A 22,694-nucleotide genomic window follows, 5' to 3' on the forward strand; every position below is an offset into this window, starting at 1 on the left:
CATTTATTGTTTTGGGGAGAGGGGATGTTTTACAAAACGTAATATTCCAACTAAACCCATAGCGGGAGTATGCGCTCCACTGAGTGGCGTTCTAGTTACTCCCGCCAGGGAGTAATGCATTCGAGTGTGTGTGTGTGTGTGTGTGTGTGTGTGTGTGTGTGTGTGTGTGTGTGTGTGTGTGTGTGTGTGTGTGTGTGTGTGTGTGCAAGATATCTGGAAAAGTTCTGAACGGATTTGGATGAAAGTTGGTGGGATGATTGCCCTTGGGATAAGGAAGAATTGATTAGTTTTTGGTGAAGCGCAGGATATTATTCCGGATCCAGGAATTTTTTGAAGGATTTTTTACCATTGGAAGATAGGGCTCATTTTTTTTTGGACATAATCTTCTATATATTCTATATTTAACATTGTGATATGAAAATAGTTTTCATATTTGTTGTAAATGTAGTTTAAAATCGTAGTTATGCGTTAGAGCGGTGTATTTTGTAGCAGTGTCGGCTTCAATGTTCATTTTTTTTTTTTCTAATAGACATTCTGTCATTTTAATACCACCAAAGTGTGCATTAGGTTTCCCCGTTTCATAAAATGTATCGTTTGATACGTATAATGCTTTAAAACTGTTTTTTTGTTTTGTTTTTGTTTTTTACCTCAGAAGAGATATCAACATTTACCTCAGCGAATGTCAATCGCCGTGTCAGTATTTGATGAACTTATAAAGACGTAGGTGACTTACAAGTGTGACCAGCATGTGCACGGGATTCTTCCCAGAAGAATGAGTGGTCGCATTAGCTTGTACGACTTAAAATGAGCGAGTTTGTTTTCACGTTTGGGCCAGTTTTACATGTTGTATCCCTAAGGAATGAAACGAACGTTTTCCTGGCTTATAATTTTATTTGAAGTCACACATGCCTCAAAATACACTCACTTATACAGAACGCTGAATCCGAAAATGTAAGTGAAATTGCCTTGTTTTTTTTAACATTATCTTCTATATATAATTTCTTTTTCTTTTTTTTCTTTTTTTTTTATTACGATTATTATTTCTTATTTTGTGGATATGAGTGAGTGGGTGAGGGTGTGTGTTTTTGCATGAACTAATTTTTGCATGAGTGTGTGTTTTTGTATGTTGAGTGGTGTATGTTGTAAGAGTAGGTGGTTGGTTGGTGTTGTGTGTGTATGTATGTGTGTATGTATGTGTGTATGTATGTGTGTATGTGTGTGTATGTGTGTGTATGGGTGTGTATGGGTGTGTATGGAAGTGTATGGGTGTGTATGGGTGTGTATGAATGATCTGGTGTGTTTTGTTGGTGAGTGGTGAAGGGTATAAAGGTGGGTGTTTGCGTGTTCCACCATGTTTGTTTGGTGCTGTGGATTCGGATGCGAGGCGCCGTCACGAGTGAACCAGTTCTGTTTCTCTGCCGGTGTTTTCGTTTCCTGTATTTTGCTGTGTTTGCATTTATTTCTTATTATGTATTTATTGCTTTGATTATTGCTTGTTTGTCCTGCATTTTCGTTAGTCTTTTCCCTCCCCGCTTTCCCCCATCTTCCTCCTGTTTGGGGGGCGTTGCCCACCAGACAGGGGGGAGTCTTGTGCTCCCCTTAGTCTCCCGTCCCTCCCCCCCCCCCCCCCCCCCCACCCCGAGTGTTGTCCTCCGCCCCTCCTAGAACCCCGGCATGGCGAGTAGGCGCCATAATTGTGTCCGGTTTCGGTTGGTTGAAGTGGATTACAGTGTGCCGGCTAGAGATAGATTCGGTAAAGATGTATTGTTGGGTGTGCTGGGGTTCAAGGCTGTTGACTTTTTCTGCCTGATCTCCCTCGCCCGTGGCTTCGACGTGTCCTTTCAAACAGGGCAGGGACTTGCCGAGTTCTGGCGCCGGTGGGCTACCGCTCGGTCTGCTGGGAAACTGGCAGACTGGGCGGTCGAGGCTCTCTCAGAAACACAGGAGAGAGTCGTGGCCGTCCACCTGTACAATGAAGGCGTGAGTGACTATGATGTCAAGGTTTGGCTCAGTCGATACGCGGACATCCGAGGCCCAGTACGGCTCGTCCGGGACAGCCTCGGTATTTGGACCGGGACTCGGCAGTTCCGGGTAAAGCTGCGGACGAGGCAGGATGGCACGGCCACCCATATCCCTAATGGAATTATGGTTGGGATGGACCGAGGCCAAGTCTTTTACGCGGGACAGCCGAAATTATGCTGCCGATGCGGTCAACTTGGCCACTTGATTACTGGGTGTACAGTGAACATCTGCACCCAGTGTGGCGAGTTGGGACATTTGAGGGAGCGCTGCACCCAAGCGGTGCGGTGCAACCTCTGTGGTGCGCCGGGGCACACTTTCCGCTCCTGCCCGCAGAGTTACGCGAGCAAGATGCGTGCTGCTGCGGGCGGGAGTGGGGGTGTTGCTCAAGGGACAGGGGACGGTGTGCCCCCAGGGACAGGGAAAGGGGACGGTGTGCCTCCAGGGACCAGGGGGGGTGTTGCCCAAGGGGTGGGGGAGGGGGTTGCCCAAGGGGTGGGAGAGGGGGTTGCCCAAGGGGTGGGGGAGGGGGTTGCCCAAGGGACAGGGGAAGGGGTTGCCCAAGGGGTGGGGGAGGGTATTGCCCAAGGGGTGGGGGAGGGTATTGCCCAAGGGGTGGGGGAGGGGGTTGCCCAAGGGGTGGGGGAGGGAGTTGCCCAAGGGGCTGGGGAGGGGGTTGCCCAAGGGGCGGGGGAGGGGGTTGTCCAAGGGGTGGGGGAGGGGGTTGCCCAAGGGGTGGGGGAGGGGGTTGCCCAAGGGGTGCGGGAGGGGGTTGCCCAAGGGGCAGGGGAAGGTGTTGCCCAAGGGTCAGGGGAGGGTATTGCATCTGGGGTCGGGGGGGGGGGGACTAATGTGTTTGTGTGTGTGTCAGCCCCCTGCCCCGTAGAAAGTAAAGGGAGGGAGGTGGAGGGAAAGGAGAACATGGAGGAGGGAGGGTTAGATCAGGACCTGGATGTGGCTTCGCCGGGTGTCGGGCCCACTGCGGTGGGAGGGGAGGATGCACGAGGAATGGTGGCTCCAGTGGCGGGGTCAGAAGAAACATCCTCGGTGCCAGAAACCCCGCTGCCGGAGGCTGGAAGTGATGGCTCCTCCTCCGGCTATGAACAAAGCGATCCCGGACAATGGATGGAGAAAAAGCGTCGGAGGAGGGGCCAGGACAAAGGAAAAGCTCCTCTGGGCAAAGCCCCACAGGGAAAGAACACAAGAACGTCAAAGAAGAAAACCCCTGTGGGGTGCAGAGCCCCCCGTGCATCAAGCGACCCATCCAGGCCTGGGGGATCGCCTGCTCGTGGTAGGGGTGGGGTGCAGTCGGGGTTGGCCGCAGCAGGTCTCCGGGGGAGGCCCCAAATGCCGTCTTCCCCTGAACGCTCACGTTCCCGTTCCCCCGTGAGTCGTTCCCCACCCGTTGACCTCACCCCTCCTCCGGGGGCAGCTGCGGCCATGGGCCTCAAGGAGGATTTGCTCGCGGAGGACTGGTGGCTTTCTTCCCCGGGTGGCGGGCGAGGGGGGGTAATTTATTTGACCCCCGAGGAGGAGGACCTCTCCCTGCTACCCGGGGAGAATGTCTGCATAGATGGGGACTGGCTCCCGGGCACCCTCATGGCTCCTGGCTGCGGGAAGAACCGCAGGGGGAGGAAGAATGGTAGCTCGTCGTGTCTTGGCAAGGAGGGAGGAGCTTCATAAGTCCTATGACTCCCCTTTCGTGGTTCGCACTAGTGTTGGTGATTAATACACTAACACCTATGAGCTTTAAACCAACGAGTTTAAATGTACGGGGAGTCCGTACCACGGTCCGGAGGATCGCTATTTTTGAAGAACTGCGCAATTTTGAATGGGATGTCTGCCTGTTGCAGGAATGCCATATTCCGCACGGTGAGTATGGATACCTCCGAGCAAATTGGCGGTACGGAGAGTCGTATTGGTCCGGCAGCTACACTAACAGGGCGGCAGGATTAGGGTTCCTTATTAAGAGCCCGAATGTCGAGGTCCTTAGTTTAGAAGAAATTATCCCGGGGCGATTGGCCGTGCTCAGGGTGGTGGTGTCCTCGACCCCACTGACCCTGGTCAACGTGTACGCTCCAACGACGGGGGAAGGAAGAGTGGAGCTCCTGCGCCAGTTGGGGCCCCTCCTCTCCACCTCTGGCCCCGTGATTGTCGGGGGAGATTTTAATATAAGATTGGACAGGTTGCCCCTGGGGCCATCGGCGCGGGCCCTTAAAGGGCTTGTTCAGGATCTTAGGTTGAGGGACACGGGTGCGGCAAGGAATGAGGTCACCTGGACCGATGCGGCTGGTACCAGTCGGGCTAGGCTTGATTACATCCTTTTGGCACCAAATTTTGGCGACCCGGACCTGGTACTTCACACGGTGGCATTTTCAGATCACTGTCGTTTGTCTCTGGGTATTGAATTAAATGGGGTGCGTCCCCGGCGCTCTGGACTCTGGAAGCTTAACTGTCGCCTTTTGCAGGATGACAGTTTAGTGCATGCCTACGTTCGGAAGTATAGGGAGTGGGAAACGGTTAGGTGCCTCTTCCCTACCTCGGCAGCCTGGTGGGAGGAGGTGAAACGTAGGACCATAGGGTTTTTCCGTACGGCCGGGCGAATGAGGGCCGCGGGGAAACGAGAGCGTTTGAAGCGCATGCAGGCATACCTCCAGCGCCTGCATAAGAAACTTTGCGAAGGGAGGGACGTGTCGGGGAAAATCCGCCGGGTGAAGGGGAAGCTTTTTTGCCTCCTCGAAGCCAGGGCGAGGGCCGTCATCTTCCGGAGCAAGGTGCAGGCATTGGAGGGGAACGAAAGGTGTACCAGATTTTTCTTCCAACGATGTGCCAGGCAGAGGGGCGACTTGGCCCAGGTTAATGTGGGGGGAGGCCGTGTTTCGGATCCGGACCAAATTACTGAAGCAGTGGAGGACTATTACTCCAGGCTTTTTGAAAAACGACCGGTTGACCAAATCCAGATGGCCGACGTTCTCGGCCATCTGAGGAATCATCTGAGCCCCGAACAGCGGGAGCGATTGGAGGAGCCGGTGAGCCTGGAGGAATTGACCTCCGCTGTTGGGGATTTGGCCGCGAATAAAACCCCGGGTGACGACGGCCTGCCTGTGGAGTTTTATCGCCGCCTTTGGCACGTCCTTGGCGAGGATTATCTGCAGGTAGTGAGGGAGCTAGCCACCTCTGCGAGGCTTCCAGATTCGATGCGCCGGGGCGTCGTAAACCTCGTGCACAAGAAGGGTGATCGGGAGGATCTGTCCAACTGGCGCCTGATCACTTTGTTGAATGTCGACTACAAGATACTAACAAAGGTGCTGTCTAAGAGGGTGCATGGTGTCATGGTGGACCTCGTGCACCCGGACCAGACTTGTGCTGTTCCGGGACGCAGAGTGTCCGACAGCCTGGGCCTGGTTCGAGAGGCGATCCAGCTAGCGGAGGAGAGAGGCCTCCCACTGAGCATAGTCAGTTTGGACCAGGAGAAGGCTTTCGACAGAGTGTCACATGAATACATGATGGCCGTTTTGGACCGTTTTGGCTTTGGGCCAAATTTGATGCATTGGGTAGACCTGATGTATAGGGACGTTGAAGCCCGCGTTTTGGTCAACGGACACCTTTCGGGAGCCTTCCCAGTCGCTTCTGGGGTCAGGCAGGGCTGCCCAATGTCACCAGTCCTTTTTGTCCTTTGTATTGAACCGTTTGCTTGTGCACTGCGAGCGGACCCATCCTTCCCTGGGTTGTGGATTCCCGGAACCCATGGGGAGCGCCTAAAGGTGAGTCTGTACATGGACGACGTGTCGGTGTTTGTCACCGATGCAGTCGCCATGTGCAGACTGGTGGGTCTCTGCGAGCGTTTTGGGTTGGCCTCCTCTTCTAAAATCAATCCTCAGAAGAGTGAGGTCATGCACTTTGGTCGGCACAGGACGGGCTCCGGCCCCCCTTGCCCGTACACGGAGCGGAGAGATCGATTAAAGATCCTCGGGGTCTGCTTTGACCCAGGTGGCGTGGCCGCTGAGAACTGGCGAACGGTCATTGGGGGATTGGAATTGGAGGTCGCTTCTTGGCGGTCTCGTCGCCTAACCATGGAGGGGCGAAATTTAGTTATCAAGAATGTTTTGATCGGTAAGTTGTTGTATTTGGCGAAAATCTCCCCACCTCCTCCTGCGGTGGGACGGGCTCTAGAAAGAATAATTTTCACTTTCTTCTGGGGTACCCGAGCAGAGCGCAGGAGTAGGAGGGTTGTGAAGATGAGCCTGTCCTTGGGTGGGAAGGGTGTCCCATGCCCGGTGTTTGTATGTATGTCTGCGTTTACTCTCATGGAGTTATTCGTGTCTGAGGACCCGGGTCGCCGGCTGGCGCGGGACTTTCTGTTCTTCTTTCTGGGGCCGTCCGTCGCGCGGTTGGAAGGGCGGTCCCTCCCGCTGTCTCGGCCTTTTTCCGGGTCGTGTCCGGGGCATTTCCGGATGTTTGAGGGGTTCGCCCGGGAGCAGGGCCTGTTGACCTGTCGGCCCATCGGTTGGCAGTTGTCGCGGGTCCTGGATCACTTGCGCCCAAGGGAGGTGCTGCGTGAGGTGCGTATCCTTCGCGGAAGGCCTCTCGCAGAACGTACGGCGAGAAAGGTTTGGGAGAACGTTTCGGCTCGCTGTCTCGCCAACGACCAGAAGGACGTCGCGTGGCAAGCCGCCCACGAGTGTCTTCCGGTCCGGGTGTTTCAGTTCCAGAGGGACCTGAACGTGTCGGTCCAGTGTCCCCGACCCGGATGCACAGGGGACGAAACCGTCAGGCATGTCCTTTGGGACTGCCCTGTCGACGAGGGGGTCTGGTCGCTTGCGGCTGGCCTCCTCGAATGCTATGTGCCTTGGCTGGTGATGGTCAGCCGGGACGTCTTTGCGTTTAGCGGGCTCCTACCACAACCAGTGCCTGTCCGCAAGTGGCGGCAGGCCTGGAGAACGGTCTGTATAATCAAGACCGTCTTGTGGCGAGCAAGAACCAGAGGTTTCCATACCAGGGTGTGGTTGGATCCTGGGCAGATATGGGGCATGGCCCAATCCTGCCTCCAAAGGTACAGGCTTGGCGACAGCCTGCGGGCGACGGGGCGGGGTGCTGGCCGCAACGATGCGTCAGGTGTGTCGTAAAGCCCTCCCTGGAGCGGAGAATACGGCCGGGCTTTTCCGTGGTGAAGGGGGGGGGTCCCGTGGGACGTTACTTCCAAATGTGCGGGCGACAGTCATGTGCAGCCGTAGTCCCTGACCGAGCTTGCCGCCCGGGCTTGGAAAGGTTGGGGGTGCTCCGGCAGGTGTGCTTGCGGGCCCTGTCGGGCGGTGATTCTCATTGGGACACTCACACCTCGTGGGCAGCTCAGGGAGCCGGGGCCTTCCTTGTGGGGCATCTTCCGGGTGGGCCCTCCCGGGCGCGGCCTGGGGAGGGTGGGGGCAGTTGGGTTTCCTTTTGTTTGATCTTGATTTTGCCTTGGTTTGATTTTTATTTTCTTTCATTATTATTTCCAGCGGTGGGTCGAGCCCTCAACGTGTTTGTGGCTGCATGTTCCCGGCTGCGGTTAGCAGCCGGTTGTTGATTTCGGTATGCAAAGGAAAAAAGGCCCCTTGACCCTTATTGTTTTAAGGTGTCCCTTCTTTGGTTGTTTTCGGGGGGGTGGGAGGGGGGATAGGGTCTTCTTTCCTTTCTCCCTCCCCTTTGGTTAGTTAGAGTTAGGTGTCTGCTGCCTGGGGTGGGAGAGGGGTTTTTGGGGGTTTGGGCTAGGGATGATGGACTTTGGTTTTTATGATTTATGGTTTATTGAGTTTGATTTGATTTTCATTTTGGTCTTTGAACCTTGTTTTCTTTCGTTTCTTGATCTTTGGTTTGCTTTCTCTCTTTGATTTCCTATTTATTGTTTGATATCTTGTTTCTTGGCTTTTGATTTCTTGGTTTTTGATTTTCCTGGGTTCTTGTGTGGTGGTGATGGTGATGGGTTTATTGATGGATTGATTTTTGAGCGTGTTTTTTTACCTTTTTTTTATAATAAAAAAGGCCTCGGCCATAAAAGAGGTGCTGTTGTAGTCTGCGTTCGCAATGGCTGGGGGTGGGGGTATGTATGCATCCAGGTGTAGTTGCTGCACGTGGATGTGTATGTGCCCCTGCTGGCCCACCTTAGCTGACCGTATCGAGGTTGAAGGGCTGAAACGGGATGATGCTGAGGACCTCGACTGAGGACCCAGTCAGTGCGGCACACTTGTGACCAGGTGTGTTTTGAATATATATATATATTGTTGCGGATATGGGATTTACATCCATCCATATCCGCTTGTAAATATTCCCCTATTTCCTCAATACTTCCCAACTATCCCCAATCCCCCATTCCCTAGTCCCATTTTCTGTAAACAACACTCTGTAGACCCGACCTCCCCCTATTTCCCCCATTAAATGTCGTGCCCAGGTTCACCGCATCTCATGTAAGACAACTATAGGACATCTTGCTAGTTATTCTTAGTCTATGTCAGTTAAGGACTCGTTTCCATTAATTCTGACCCTTCGTTGCACCAGAATGTGATTGTATGGCACCGTTAGGAAGTTTAGGACCTCCCAATACCTCCCCGCAGCTCTTCCTCACGGTTCAGCAACAACAACAACAGCAACGGCAGCGGCGGGCGCGGGGAGTGCACGTCATCACTCCGGCTTGGTTGGTAGGGGGTGTTGGGAGGGCACCAGGCCTCCCCAACGAGCCACCATCGAACATGTGCTCGACGGGGTTACCAAATAGGGGCTCCCTGTCAGCTCCTCGTCAAGGGCGGAGCCCGGTAACCCCCGCACCCAATAGAAGCGGCGGACCGGCCCCAGTGGGGCGGAGCCAACCAGCCGAGGGCGTGTCACTCCCCGCTGAGCATGCGCAGGAAGAGGGAGGTGACGTCAGATGCGCGCTGAGCTTGGAGCAAGCAAGACGTCCCTTCCGAGCGCTGTGAGGCCTCCCCGCATCTTCTGGACCGTGCTTTATCCTGTCCCCGAGCCAAGGTGCACCTTGTGCTATCGACCTACCTGTCCCTTCCTGCCATCAATCCCTGTGTAAGTCCGCCTTGTTCCGTTTGTCTGTGGTCTGTCTGGGATAAGATAAGACGGTAATTAGGTGCCCATCTCTTCTGTGTCTTTACCTCACTGCCTTGTAATCTACCCCCTTTTCTCCACCACTGTAATTATACCCTCCTCCGGAGGTCTTGAGAACTGTACCCCTTGCGTCGTTTCCTCTTTCCCAGTCGTCGCGTCCTTTCCATCATTGATTTGGCATAGCGCGATTTGGTCAACGTCTGGGTGGAATCGGGGTCTAGTCGGGGAATAACTGTTCGGTCGCGGTAATACCACCGCTCGGTAAATAACATCTAAACCGCGTCCGTAACAATTGGTGTCTGGGAGTGAGATACGGACCCGAAGCGCGCTTAACGCGCTCAAAATTACAAGTCACCGAAATTTGTTTTGTTTTAAAATAAAAACCCGAATTTTGAAATCGCGCCATGGCTGGTCAAGGCGATCGGATGCCGGTGGGTGAGCTAGAGGAGGGGTTAGGAGTAACCCAGGATCAAATGGAGGGGAGCAATGAGGAGGCGGTTGAGGGGGTATCAGACGCACAAAATGGCGGCCTCGCGCACGAGGCTTCAGACGCACAAAATGGCGCTCTCGCGCACGTGGTTGAGGGGGCAGCTGCGGCCGCACCCTTTGTACTACCAACGGTGGCCCAAATGCAAGACTTCATGGCGCAATTCGCCGAGATGCTGAGAATAAACGGGGAGAAATGGAGTAATAGAATGGAAGCCAAAATGGAACAATGGGGAAACCAAATTGAAGCAACAACGAACGGAATGAGGGCCGATAGGGAGGAAAGGGAGCAGAGGGACAGAGACCGCAAGTTGGGCGAAAGGGTCCCAGGGGTGCACGAGGAGGTAACGCGGGTCGAGAAGCGCTGGTTGAGCGAAGTGGAGGAAAGCACGGGTAACCGGACCAGGGTAGAAATCGCGACACGGGGTTTGGAAAAGCTGGCGACCGATGAGGTAGAGGGAATTTTTTTAAAGCCAACGGTCGTCGATCGAGGTGAGTAAAGAAAAAGTGGAAGTGGGCATTGAAATTGAAGAGACCGGGGACTTAGAAACCCACTCGCGGCGGCAGGGAGAAATGGAAAATGTGCAAAGTCCCTGCTCACATCACGATGCTGTGCTTAACCCGAATGGAAGTTTGCAGGTGCGCGTGGAGAAAAGGATCCCCCAGGTGAGTCGTGCTGTATATTGTGCGGGTAGATTTTGTAAGAGGATGTTTAGCGACAAAAGAATTTTCGCGCGCTTGGGATCGAGGAAGCATCCGGGCGTTGGTGAAGGGTCCCGTGTGAGTGGAAATGGCACGCGTGGGAGGAAAAAGTGTGCATCGGCGAGTGGGTGTGTTATAAAGTGTGGGAGTGAAACCGAGTGCGAGCGAAAATGCACGTCGGGGTGTACGGAGTGTGACACGAGGAGTGAGTTGGTGGTGGAGCGGGTGCGAGAATGCACGCTTGGAATGGTCGAGGGTGTGCGAGGAAGCACACCTGAGTTAGTGGTAGCGCGGGTGTGGGAGAGCCCATGTGAGTGCGTTAGTGGGTGGATGCAAGAGTGCACGCCCATGGTGAGTGTTACGGAGGACGTAACGGAGGAGAGGTGTGGACCGAAGTGTGCGCAAGAGTGTGCGCGAGAGGTGTGGTGTGTAACAGGGAGAGCGTTGGTGGAATGTACGAACGGCGTTGGAACGCCGGGTTTTGTGAGGGTGAAAGGGGTAGCGTATGCGTGTGAGCATGCAAGTGAAGCATCGACGGTAACCGGGTTAGCGGTTAGGGCGACGGGTAGCCGATGCGAGCACTCGGGGCGCGGTGTGCTTTGTTGGGTGCGAGGCCCGGCGCGGATCGATGCTGCGTCGCTTCTCTTCGAAGCGTTGTTGCCGATTCGGGCTTGGCCCCGCCCTGCACGGTCGAGTCCGGGCCTTGGCGGGCGAGGCAACCGGTACGGTTCAAGGGCGAGTGGGAGGAAGCGGAACGGTGCCCCCTCACGGGGACGGGGTTCCGACCGGGGGAGATTGAGCCATCGGGCCCGGGACCGCAAGGTACCGCGCCGAGATGGTGCGTGGAACCTCGGCCCGACCAAACCACCTCCCTTGAACCGAAAGCCGGACGGATTCAACCTGCAGGCGACCAAACCACCCGAATTCATTGCTCGGCTTTACGAAGCCGAGTTTAATGATGTCATGACGCACCGAGGCTAGGACATAGTGGACGGTGATGATGATAATAGTGATAGTGGTTTTGATACGAAATTTAGAAAGTGAATAAAATTGGCAGTAAATAGAAAATTTTTGATTGGATGGATTTGGACGAGCAAAATTTATAGTGGGACCTCCCCGATGTGGTGGGATGGCAACTCTGTCATCCCTCACAGAAGGGGGGGCAAAGGAGCACTAGCTTATGGGGTGTATGGCAGTGAAAACTAGCCCGGGTGGGTTAGGATATTGTGTGTAGGGCCCTAGAAGATGACATTAGGTAACGTTAAGATTAGTTTGTGACAATGACACCTGTAGTGGGGACGCAGGTAGAGTAGAGTGGATGATAATGACGTGGGAGCGCAATAGTTTAAAGGGACGACTGGGAAGCGCAAGTTTCAGAGGGGAGTAGTTAGATGAGATGATGCTGTGTGAGAACTGGACAGGTGTGTGGAGCAGTGTATGAGTAGTGAGTGTTGTGGATCAGCGCGAATGCGCTTGGGGGAGAGAAGGGTGCAGGCGGCACCAAGTATGAGAGCACAGGTGTGCAAGTACAGGTGTGTGGAATATATGGAGCAGAGAATGAGTGGTGTGGAGAGAGTTGGAGTAAGTGGTACGGAGTGGTGTGCATGGTGCGAAGGTGTGGATGGGGGAAGAGTGGACCCCTTTTCACGAGTACCCGGGGAGGGTAGTTTAAAGAATAGTTAGAAGGTATAGGTAAATTGTGGTTGGATATTGGCATTTGTGGTGCGGTTGCAGAATGGTATTATGGATGGGTGCATTGGTGTGGTGAAATTGGCTGGTCATGTGGCCTGTTAGTATGAGTGTGAATGGTTGGGCACTCCGCCACTGTTAGATGTCGGCCGGGTGAGGCCGCAGGTGGGCTCTGGGAGCCGTTAGTGTCAGTGGGTGCCTGAGGATCCCGGGTGTGGATCGGGCAGCCCGTGCCAGAGAGGGCACTGAGGGGGTGAGAGTGCGAGAGGGCCTTCCCCAGTTAGTTAGGTTAGGGTGAGGAGCAGGTGAGCTCGGTAGGCAACAACAGTGGTGGAGGTGTGCAGGTGGGCAGACCAGCTGGGAGCGTCACACGACCCAGCCACCGAAATTGTGCGGGGGCACCGAGTGTTGAATCGGGGAGTGAGACCCAAATTGATGGTGTGCACCACAGATGGTCAATGGGATTTTGGTTCTTCGAACCACATAGAGTAATGAGGGCCAATGGTTTGGCAGGAGAAAGACCCCGGGTAATGTAAAGTTGTTTAAGTCATTTAGGAAATAGTTAGGATTGATGAACCTGTCGCACCATACGCAGCCACTTGCCTGAGGTGATGATGATGACTCCACACCTGTGTTTTCTTTGTTTTGTGTTGCAGGAAATGAGAATTGCTGTTTGGATTTGTGAGACGCATCATGACGTGGATAAGACATTGGGGTGATTCCATCTCTCCCTCCTTAGGAGGGACTGATGATGAATTGGTGATGGCAGATTTTGATGTTGAGTTGGAGGTGGCAGATTTTGATGAGAGTTGGAAATGGCAAATTTGATTGGTTAGGAGGGAGAGAAGACGAATTTGGTTTATGGGAGGCATGGGGAAGACAGTAGGGACGTTTGTTGATGTGTAAAGTAGATGTTTATGGGTAGTGTTGTGTTTTGTGGATACAGTAAGGGTAAGGGAGGGGCAACGTAGGTTACCTGGTGGGGGGGGGGGGCGTACGGTGTGAACGTACCTGTCTCACCTGGTTCCCATGTGCCCCCAGTGTGCATTACCTTGTATTGCGTGCACTTTTGCGCCCTTACCACCTTACTCACTTGTCTTATTTTGTCTCCCACCTCCGAGGATCTGGCTTTGGGGCAGAGAGAGAGGAGAGAGAGGTGCTGGCTCCGCAGTTGTGGGCCTGTACTTCCGCTGCTTGCTGCCTGGATCGATACACCATATGGACCGCAATTTTTGTGGCCGCCCACAATGGACCGCAGTTCTTTTGCGGTCAAGCACCACCCGTGGATGGACCTCTGGGTCAACGTGGCACCTATGCCATACAGGTGAACCACTTTTAGTTGGCCCCCTGACGGCCACAATTCAGAAATGGACGCGGTTGGCGCCTTTCTTTATTTCTAAAGAAGCCAGAAGGCCAAGTGCACTCCATGAAGGCAAGACCAGCGGCAGAACATCGGCCGGCTGCGACACCACCGGTGACTATGAACACTTTATTGGTGCACCGGATGGTGCTGACTGTGCGTAATGGGATGGTGCTTGTGGTGCTTGGACGGGGTGCTCTGCACATTATTAAAGGCCGTAGGGCCACAGGGCACTCATGGGTTGGTGTATCGATGCTGGCATGCGTGCTCTCCCTATGCATAACATCTGCATGTGTTCCTCAAAGAACAGGTCCTGGATCATAGTGTAAATATCAGTGTTGTATAAATAATGCTCCCTACCGGCTGTATGTTTAGTTTGAGGATGCTTTCCGCGATTCGGTTATCCTGTGGGTGTGTTTCTGTTAGGAGAAGGGTGCAACGTCGCAGGGGGACATATTTACTCATTTGTGAACATCTGTAAAACTGTCGCACTCAGGGTTGAGTTAATAGTAGAGGGAACTACATCTGAGTGCCACACTAAAGTAGGTAAAAATTGATCGGGTCGGGACGCCCCGAGGTAGAGAAGGGTGCAATGTTGCGGATATGGGATTTGCATCCATCCATATCCGCTTGTAAATATTCCCCTATTTCCTCAATACTTCCCAACTATCCCCAATCCCCCATTCCCTAGTCCCATTTTCTGTAAACAACACTCTTTAGACCCGACCTCCCCCTATTTCCCCCATTAAATGTCGTGCCCAGGTTCACCGCATCTCATGTAAGACAACTATAGGACATCTTGCTAGTTATTCTTAGTCTATGTCAGTTAAGGACTCGTTTCCATTAATTCTGACCCTTCGTTGCACCAGAATGTGATTGTATGGCACCGTTAGGAAGTTTAGGACCTCCCAATACCTCCCCGCAGCTCTTCCTCACGGTTCAGCAACAACAACAGCAACGGCAACGGCAGCGGCGGGCGCGGGGAGTGCGCGTCCTCACTCCGGCTTGGTTGGTAGGGGGTGTTGGGACGGCACCAGGCCTCCCCAACGAGCCACCATCGAACATGTGCTCGACGGGGTTACCAAATAGGGGCTCCCTGTCAGCTTCTCGTCAAGGGCGGAGCCCGGTAACCCCCGCACCCAATAGAAGCGGCGGACCGGCCCCAGTGGGGCGGAGCCAACCAGCCTAGGGCGTGTCACTCCCCGCTGAGCATGCGCAGGAAGAGGGAGGTGACGTCAGATGCGCGCTGAGCTTGGAGCAAGCAAGACGTCCCTTCCGAGCGCTGTGAGGCCTCCCCGCATCTTCTGGACCGTGCTTTATCCTGTCCCCGAGCCAAGGTGCACCTTGTGCTATCGACCTACCTGTCCCTTCCTGCCATCAATCCCTGTGTAAGTCCGCCTTGTTCCGTTTGTCTGTGGTCTGTCTGGGCTAAGATAAAACGGTAATTAAGTGCCCATCTCTTCTGTGTCTTTACCTCACTGCCTTGTAATCTACCTCCTTTTCTCCACCACTGTAATTATACCCTCCTCCGGAGGTCTTGAGAACTGTACCCCTTGCGTCGTTTCCTCTTTCCCAGTCGTCGCGTCCTTTCCATCATTGATTTGGCATAGCGCGATTTGGTCAACGTCTGGGTGGAATCGGGGTCTAGTCGGGGAATAACTGTTCGGTCGCGGCAATACCACCGCTCGGTAAATAACATCTAAACCGCGTCCGTAATATATATATATATATACACATACATACATACATACATACATACACACACACACACACACACACACACACACACACACACACACACACACACCTGTGCAGTGTCTGTCTTGTGTTGTGTTGTCTTGTGTTGTGTTTTCACTGAACTACTCCCTCAAACTTTTGTGAAATCGTACTATTCCAACTTGACCCACGGCGGGAGTATGCGCTCTACTGAGTGGCGTTCTAGTTGACCTTTGGCCCCAGGCGCCACAAACCCTAATTATACCACTGCCTACAGTTACAGGATAGTGATGTAGGAAGACCTGTTATATTATGGCACGATTACAAAAACACCATCACAAGCTCATGCAGGGTACGATCGATCATCTTTCCTAGATTGGATGTTTAATGCCATAAACATATGCTCAGCGCCCAAGTCCACAAAAAAAAAAAAAAAAAAAAAAATTAAATATCCATTCAAAAGGATACTTCTTTGCTTTCTGTGCATCTAATTGAGAATAAGCAGAAATTAATTGCGCCAAAGTCTTCATATCTTCTGGGTTTTGTCTGCAAGAAAAGATGGACCTCATAAGACAGTAGAAATCCACAATCAAAGCAAAACTAGCAATTCAGCTTTAAACTAGAACGGCACTTAGTGGAGACCATACCTCCACCTGGTTGGCCATATCACTCAATGGTGAAGAATCACTTTTAAAATTTCTCCAAGCTGGATCCGGATCCGAATCCGGATCTTCACCAAAATCTAATCATTTCGTCCTTGTCACATACGCTACATCGCTGCCAAACTTCGTCCGAATCCGTCCACAACTTTTGAGATATTTTGTTCACAAACAGACAAAGACAATCAAACAGACAGGGGTGAAAACATAACCTCCATCCACTTTAGGTGGTGGAGATAATAAAATGAAACGGTGCTCTCTTTATTTGTTTCTCCAATCGGTCTCACCCCATTTCACTTTTTATGTGAAACCTCTCCCACCCTCCCTACCAATTATTCAATCATACAGCCCTCTCTTTCAAACTTCCTTTTTGGCCCTTCATTGCAAATTACCCGTCACCCCTCCAATGAACAACTCACCCCTACCCCAATGATCTCCATTACAATTACCCTTACAGCTTACATGCCCATCACCCAACAGGCCTTGACCCCCAATTACAGATTTACAGACACTCATCAATCCTCTCCCCACTTTACAAACCCCTTTCTTACTTCCATAACTGCTCCAGATCTGCAACTGCTTCATTTTCACGGCTGTGTCTTATCTTGTAATTGGCAGATTCTTTCATGAGCCGCAGGTACACAGGAGATCCTGGCTGAAAGCAATGCATGCAAGTGCTGATTAGTCCATGTGAATTCAAAGTTACAAAACGACAAAAAAGAGCCTCGTCATTTCTTGCCAAGATTTTAAATGTATGAAACTGCATTGGTGAATATAGACAGAGAGAAAATATTTTTGGTTTGCATTACACACTGAATGACAATCCCAGAAATCAGGGTTCACGATATAACTTTGCGTGATGTACATTTTCAGACTACTTGAATCTCAACCATTATGAACACCGATTCATGAATACCTCCAAGATTCTTGCAAATCCCAACCAATACACCAAAGCATATAAAAAAAGAATATAAAATAAATAAGTAAATAGAACAACACTCATAGAGCACCTAGTCTCACCTCACACATTAGTAGGGACTTAAAGGAGCCTCTGGCCCGTGATTTGGTACCGTAGCCAAAAAGCTCATAATAGCTCAACTCGCTTCGCTCGTCTCACTATCATTCGTTTTCGGTCTCCGTTACCAAATCACAGTCCAGGGGGCTCCTTTAGGTCCCTACTCCACTGTGTGGGCTTGGCTTCGCCCTTCTTTCACCAGTAGAATAAAAAAAAAAATTTGAAATAATATTAAAGTCAAGTTTATTGAATTTAAGAAAATCATTCATAGATCCAAGAAATATCTGATCATGTTTTATCTCTCTGATAAGATCCATCATTTTAGCACAAGAATCACCATCAAGAATATTCACAAATAAAACATCTTTATCTTTTCCCTCTTCAAGATATTTCTTTTGAAGATTAATAAAATTATAAACTTCTATCAGAGTTCTATTCTGAGCTCCTCCAGAACTACACACCATCTTCGGATTATAATAAATAATATTACCATTAAGGTATTGACAATAATCGAAATCTTCAGTCCATTTAAAAATGTTAAAATGCCTAAAAACAAAAGATAACTCATTTGTTTCAACATCTATTCTTTTAGTTTTATACGAGCCGAAACCCATGGAACATCCACGGAAAGGAGGATGTGGTGTAGTACACCGCGATCGACGACACCGGCACAAATGCATGCTCTGGATTGTCCACTCAGTGGATGGCTTGCTTTCGCCTTCGCCTGTCCAATCAGCGGACGGCTTGCTTCGCCTTCACCCAGCCGACGCCAATACGATGGCGTGTGGAACATCCACAGAAGGGAGGATGTGGTGTATGGATAGAGTGTACCATTATGGATGGCATAGGGGATTTGCTTGTCCGAGTAAGAGTTAGGAAGAAATATGAGAATGAAGAGTGTGTGGGAGCTGTGCTCGCACGATAAAGCCAGACAAAATGGACGACATAGGAACGAAGTTTCCCCGAGCTATTTATTTAGCTCAAAACCAAAGAACTCAAAAGCACACTGAATCCGCCCCTCGAACGGGCGGCAATTTATAACGCAAACTCAACACACAAAAGCCACGCCTCTCTGGCGGGGCATGGTATGCAAAAGAGGTAAGTCACGCCTCTCGACGGGGCGTAGTATGCAAGGCAAGTGTTCGCCCGAGAGGGCAAGTCTGGACACACCCAAGCGAGTACGGACACGTGACCGCTCGCCGGTTGCGTCATCGACCGGTGCACGGTATTCCGGTAACCGCTACAAGTGCGTATATGAACAACGATCGCCGACACCGGCACAAATGCATGCTCTGGATTGACCACTCAGTGGACGGCTTGCTTTCGCCTTCACCTGTCCAATCAGCAGACGGCTTGCTTCGCCTTCGCCCAGCAGACGCCAATACGATGGTGTCGTAAGATGGCGTCGTATCGGCAGTTAAATCGGATGCTTTTGGGCCCCAACGTCGGCTAATTCAGATTTTTTGAGTATGGCTGTACGTGATAAACAAAGTGCGCGGTTCGTAGATCGTAAATACATTAGTGCCGTGGGCATCGGGTCACTGGTTGCGGCGTAAAAGCGGCAAAGTCGAGTCCTTACGCTATTATAATATAGATAGTTTAACACCAGTTTCTACTTCAATTGATTTAGCTTTGTACTTTTCACATTCATAATGTTTACCATTAATATACCAATCTGAACTATTCCTCCATTCTTTAGTTTGATTCAATTATATAGATTTCAACCCGTATGGAAGTGCATTTATTTTATCTTCCTTTGAATATCTTTTATCATCAAATGAAGAAAGAGCTTTCTTATTGAATGTCTCCGTAAAAATCTCATGACCATAACTTCCAATAAGGTTCATCTCTCGAAAGATTTCCTTACAGTCATGTATACAATCTATATATAATGCAGCAAATGTTTATGTATGTACTGTATGTACAGTAACGTGAAAAAGTAAGTACACCCCATGTAAACTTTTGACTTTTTCAACATGTTTCAACATACAGCTATTTGATCTTCATTTCAACAATATTGACAGATAAAGGTGATATAATATAACAAATATCATGAAACATTTACATTTTGTAGTCTATTGTATAATTTAAATAAACATAAATGCAAATTTCGCATGTGGAAAAAGTAAGTACACCCCTACATTTATCACTACTTCAAATACCTAAAATTAGAATCAGGTGCACCAGCTCAGGTGCAAATGATTAGAACATGGTTAAAGAGGCTCTTGGAGGAACCTGTCTTATTTAAACCTCAGACATTGAGTTTGGTTTGCTCTATGTTGTTGAAGTGTGTGGCATCACCATGCCTAGATCAAAAGAGATCTCTGATGCCTTCAGAAAGAAGGTTATAGATGCCTACGAATCTGGGAGGGGATTTAAAAAGATCTCCAAACAATTTAAAATCAATCATTCGACTGTCCGGAAGATCATCTACAAGTGGAGAGGATTCCAAACAACTGCCAACTTGTTCAGGCCAGGCCGCCCCAGCAAGTACAGCCCGAGAGCAGACCGAAAGATGCTGAAAGAAGTCTCTAAGAACCCCAGAATGTCATCACAGGACCTACAGGTAGCTCTTGCCACTGTTGATGTCAAAGTGCACGAGTCTACCATTAGAAAGAGGCTGCACAAATTTGATCTACATGGGAGGTGTGCCAGGAGGAAATCTTTCCTGTCCAGAAAGAACATCAGGGCAAGACTAAAGTTTGCCAATGAACACCGAGGCAAAGACCAGCACTTCTGGAACAATGTGCTCTGGACAGATGAGTCAAAGGTAGAGCTATTTGGCCACAGTTCCAGAAGACATGTTTGGTGAAAACCAAAGACAGCATTTGACCACAAGAACCTGATACCAACTGTAAAGCATGGTGGTGGAAATATTATGGTTTGGGGCAGCTTTGCTGCATCAGGGCCTGGGCAGCTCACCATCATAGAATCCACTATGAATTCTTCATTGTACCAGAGGGTGCTTGAGGATAATGTGAGGCCATCTGTCGGAAAGTTGAAGCTCAACCGAAGGTGGACCTTGCAACATGCCAATGACCCTAAACATACCAGTAAATTCACCAAGGAATGGCTGAAAAGAAAGAAATGGAGGGTTCTGGAATGGCCAAGTCAAAGCCCAGATCTAAATCCCATTGAGATGTTGTGGGGGGATTTGAAACGAGCTGTGCATGCAAGAAACCCCTCAAACATCGCACAGCTGAAAGAATTCTGCATGGAGTAGTGGGCAAAAATTTCTCCCAGTCGATGTCAGAGACTGGTAGACAGTTATAAGAAATGCCTACTCCAGGTTGTTTCTGCCAAAGGGGGCAATACCACCTATTAGAGCCAAGGGTGTACTTACTTTTTCCACATGCGAAATTAACATTTATGTTTATTTAAATTATACAATGGACTACAAAATGTAAATGTTTCATGATATTTGTTCTATTATATCACCTTTATCTATCAATATTGTTGAAATGAAGATCAAATAGCTGTATGTTGAAATATGTTGAAAAAGTCAAAACTTTACATGGGGTGTACTACTGTACTTACTTTTTCGACTTCCGTTGAACTTGGGACCGACTCAGAAGAAGACCTTTGTTGGTCGAAAGCTTGTCAAATTAAAGACCGAAGTCCTGAAGCTACGTTCGCGTCTGATTTAATCTCCCGATTATTTATTCAATGCAAATGAGACGCCCTGCTCGTACTGTGGAGTTTCTACTATTTCTCACAGTTATATATACTAGGGCATTGCCCGTACGTGGGTGCCCGTTCCGTGGCCAAAAAAAAAAAAAAACGCTACCCGTACGCTCTACCCCGCCCGTACGCCCGTAAACAAAAAAAGCAACGCTCTTCGCTTCCGCCCTTCGCTCTGACTGAATTGGGAGAAATAATGCGCATAAGAAATCGAATTACGTACCGTAATGGCGGTCAGCTCGTAACGCGCTCAGCTCCGCTCGTCTCACATCGGCCACGCCTACGCAACAGAGCGTTCTGTGATTGGCTGCCGGAAGATAAGTCGTCACTGTCCGGAAGTTCGCAAATCGCAGTTAGGATGAATCGTTTTAATTTAATCGCAGTTTGAATTCGTTTTAAAACATAGTTTAACGGCAACATAGTTTTCCAACGTGAAATAAATGAATACGCTGTCAAATGTGCCGTCCGAGGCAGAGTCTGATCGCCACGTTCGGCACACGTGATAGCTCGCTGCTCTCTGATTGGTTGAAGCGTTTTTTGGACATAGCTCGGTAAGTAATTGTCCGATTAATATGAAACCTTGAAAAGGCACATCCTCGGGTCCCCAGCAATATACCTGGCAAGTTTCAAGTATATCGGACCCGTGGTTGTCGAGAAACAGCGGTCACAGACACACAGACACACAGACACACAGACACACAGACACACAGACACACAGACACACAGACACACAGAGATTGCTGGAATTATAGATAGATATATATTGTTACGGTTCTCCACCACCCTTCTTCCCCTTACCAAGGGGGGATTAATCCCCTTGTTCTTTCTGGGCTTGGCGGAACCGAGAGACCTGAAACGCCTCTTCCGGGCAAAACGCAAGGTAGGGTTTCAGGAGCAAGTCTCGCTCGTACCTAAATCCCTGCGCCGCCACGAAAGCGAGGAAGCAAGCCTCACACGAGCCACGTGTGATCTGTGTACACCGAGCGGATTGAGTACCACGTGGTCCGTGCAGTTTTAGGTAGTGGAACCCGATTTGAGCGGTTCTATTCATACCACACTTAGCCAATGAGGAAATCACAGGAACGATCGAATGGAAAAGGAAGAACACAGGTTTAATTATTATTCCCACACGTATGTACAATGATCGGGACGCAGAGACAGAGTAGCACTTAAACAGTCTTATCATACTCCCCAGACTCGGGCCCGTCAGACTCACACAGGGAATTGCAGGCAGGTTGATGCTCCGCCCAGACGCGTCGACGTGGTCGTCCAGGAATGGCCCCGTCTGGCTCTCCACGGTCCCAGCACGTCCCGCAAAGATGGCAAGCAGGCGGTGGAAGGGTCCTCGTAGCGCGTCTCCCGAACAAAAGGCAGCCGATGAGGTAGAACAGAAAATGCGCGTCTCTCAGCGTGGCTGGCGGTTACACAGCCGTTATCACTCGCGTGACTTAATGCACTGTACGCGGCTCGGCCTCCAGCTCAACTGAGCGTCACTTTATAATAGCGCATATTCCAGTTCATGCGCGTTTTCCTCCACTCGCGTATCTCTCAATTCCTGCTCGTCAACGAGTCCTCTCATCAGTCCTTCAGTTCATCAGCCAGCCAGGTCCGCGCAAGTCCTCCAGTTAAGTGCGCGCGGGTCCTCCTGGGGGCTTTGCACGATGGGTTATATAGATACGCCCCAAACCTTCTTGAACCCTCTCAAACCTTCCAACCACGCCCTGTGACGCAGTGCTGCCGCCACAACCTCTGCGCCCTGGTTGGTGGCTAGTGCTTACCGTCAGCTCCTCTGCCGCCCTCATTCGGCCCCGCCCCGACCCTCCTAGGCCTGCCTCGTGTTAATTCGCCCAAAATGAACCAAAGTCAGCGCAAAGGGGCATGAGGCTAGGGAGGCGGGATAGTCAGTAGAAGTCGGACCTATTCTCCTTACTCTACTCAACGCAGAACTAACATAGGAAAAGGACTAAGCTCACAAATACTAAGAAATAATGACACTATCGCGAGGCTACATGTTGCTTGTGTGACTAACTATGAGGGGGAAATTTTAACCTTTATTATATTGACTGTACAAACTCAAAACCACAACACCACCCCTCTCCCTCGTCAGACTCGTCCCTGAGTCGAACCTACAAAAATTGGAACAACCAGTTTTGAGAAAGATCTGGGAACTAACACTTACGTTTACATGCGACATATAGATGTGGTTCCCCCTAACATTTACTCTAACCCGTGGGTGCGACAATTTTAAAACTCTAAATATGTCCCACCTACTGCGTTG

General features: G+C 50.6%; 1 protein-coding gene across 2 annotated transcripts in view; it reads right to left on the minus strand.

Moving 5' to 3' along the window:
• The window catches only part of SRP72 (signal recognition particle 72), a 229,400-nt gene that overhangs the window by 53,843 nt on the left and 152,863 nt on the right, over positions 1–22,694 (minus strand). For both annotated transcript variants that reach the window (XM_068131523.2, XM_078786825.1), the window contains 2 exons: positions 16,272–16,375; positions 15,530–15,607 (listed from right to left, as the gene is read on the minus strand). In XM_068131523.2, coding sequence (XP_067987624.2) covers positions 15,530–15,607; positions 16,272–16,375 — 182 coding nt within the window. The remainder of the gene's footprint in view (positions 1–15,529; positions 15,608–16,271; positions 16,376–22,694) is intronic.

Source organism: Myxine glutinosa, chromosome 11 (genome assembly GCF_964187855.1).
Source record: "Myxine glutinosa chromosome 11, kmMyxGlut1.1, whole genome shotgun sequence".
NCBI classification, from domain to species: Eukaryota; Metazoa; Chordata; class Myxini; order Myxiniformes; family Myxinidae; genus Myxine; species Myxine glutinosa.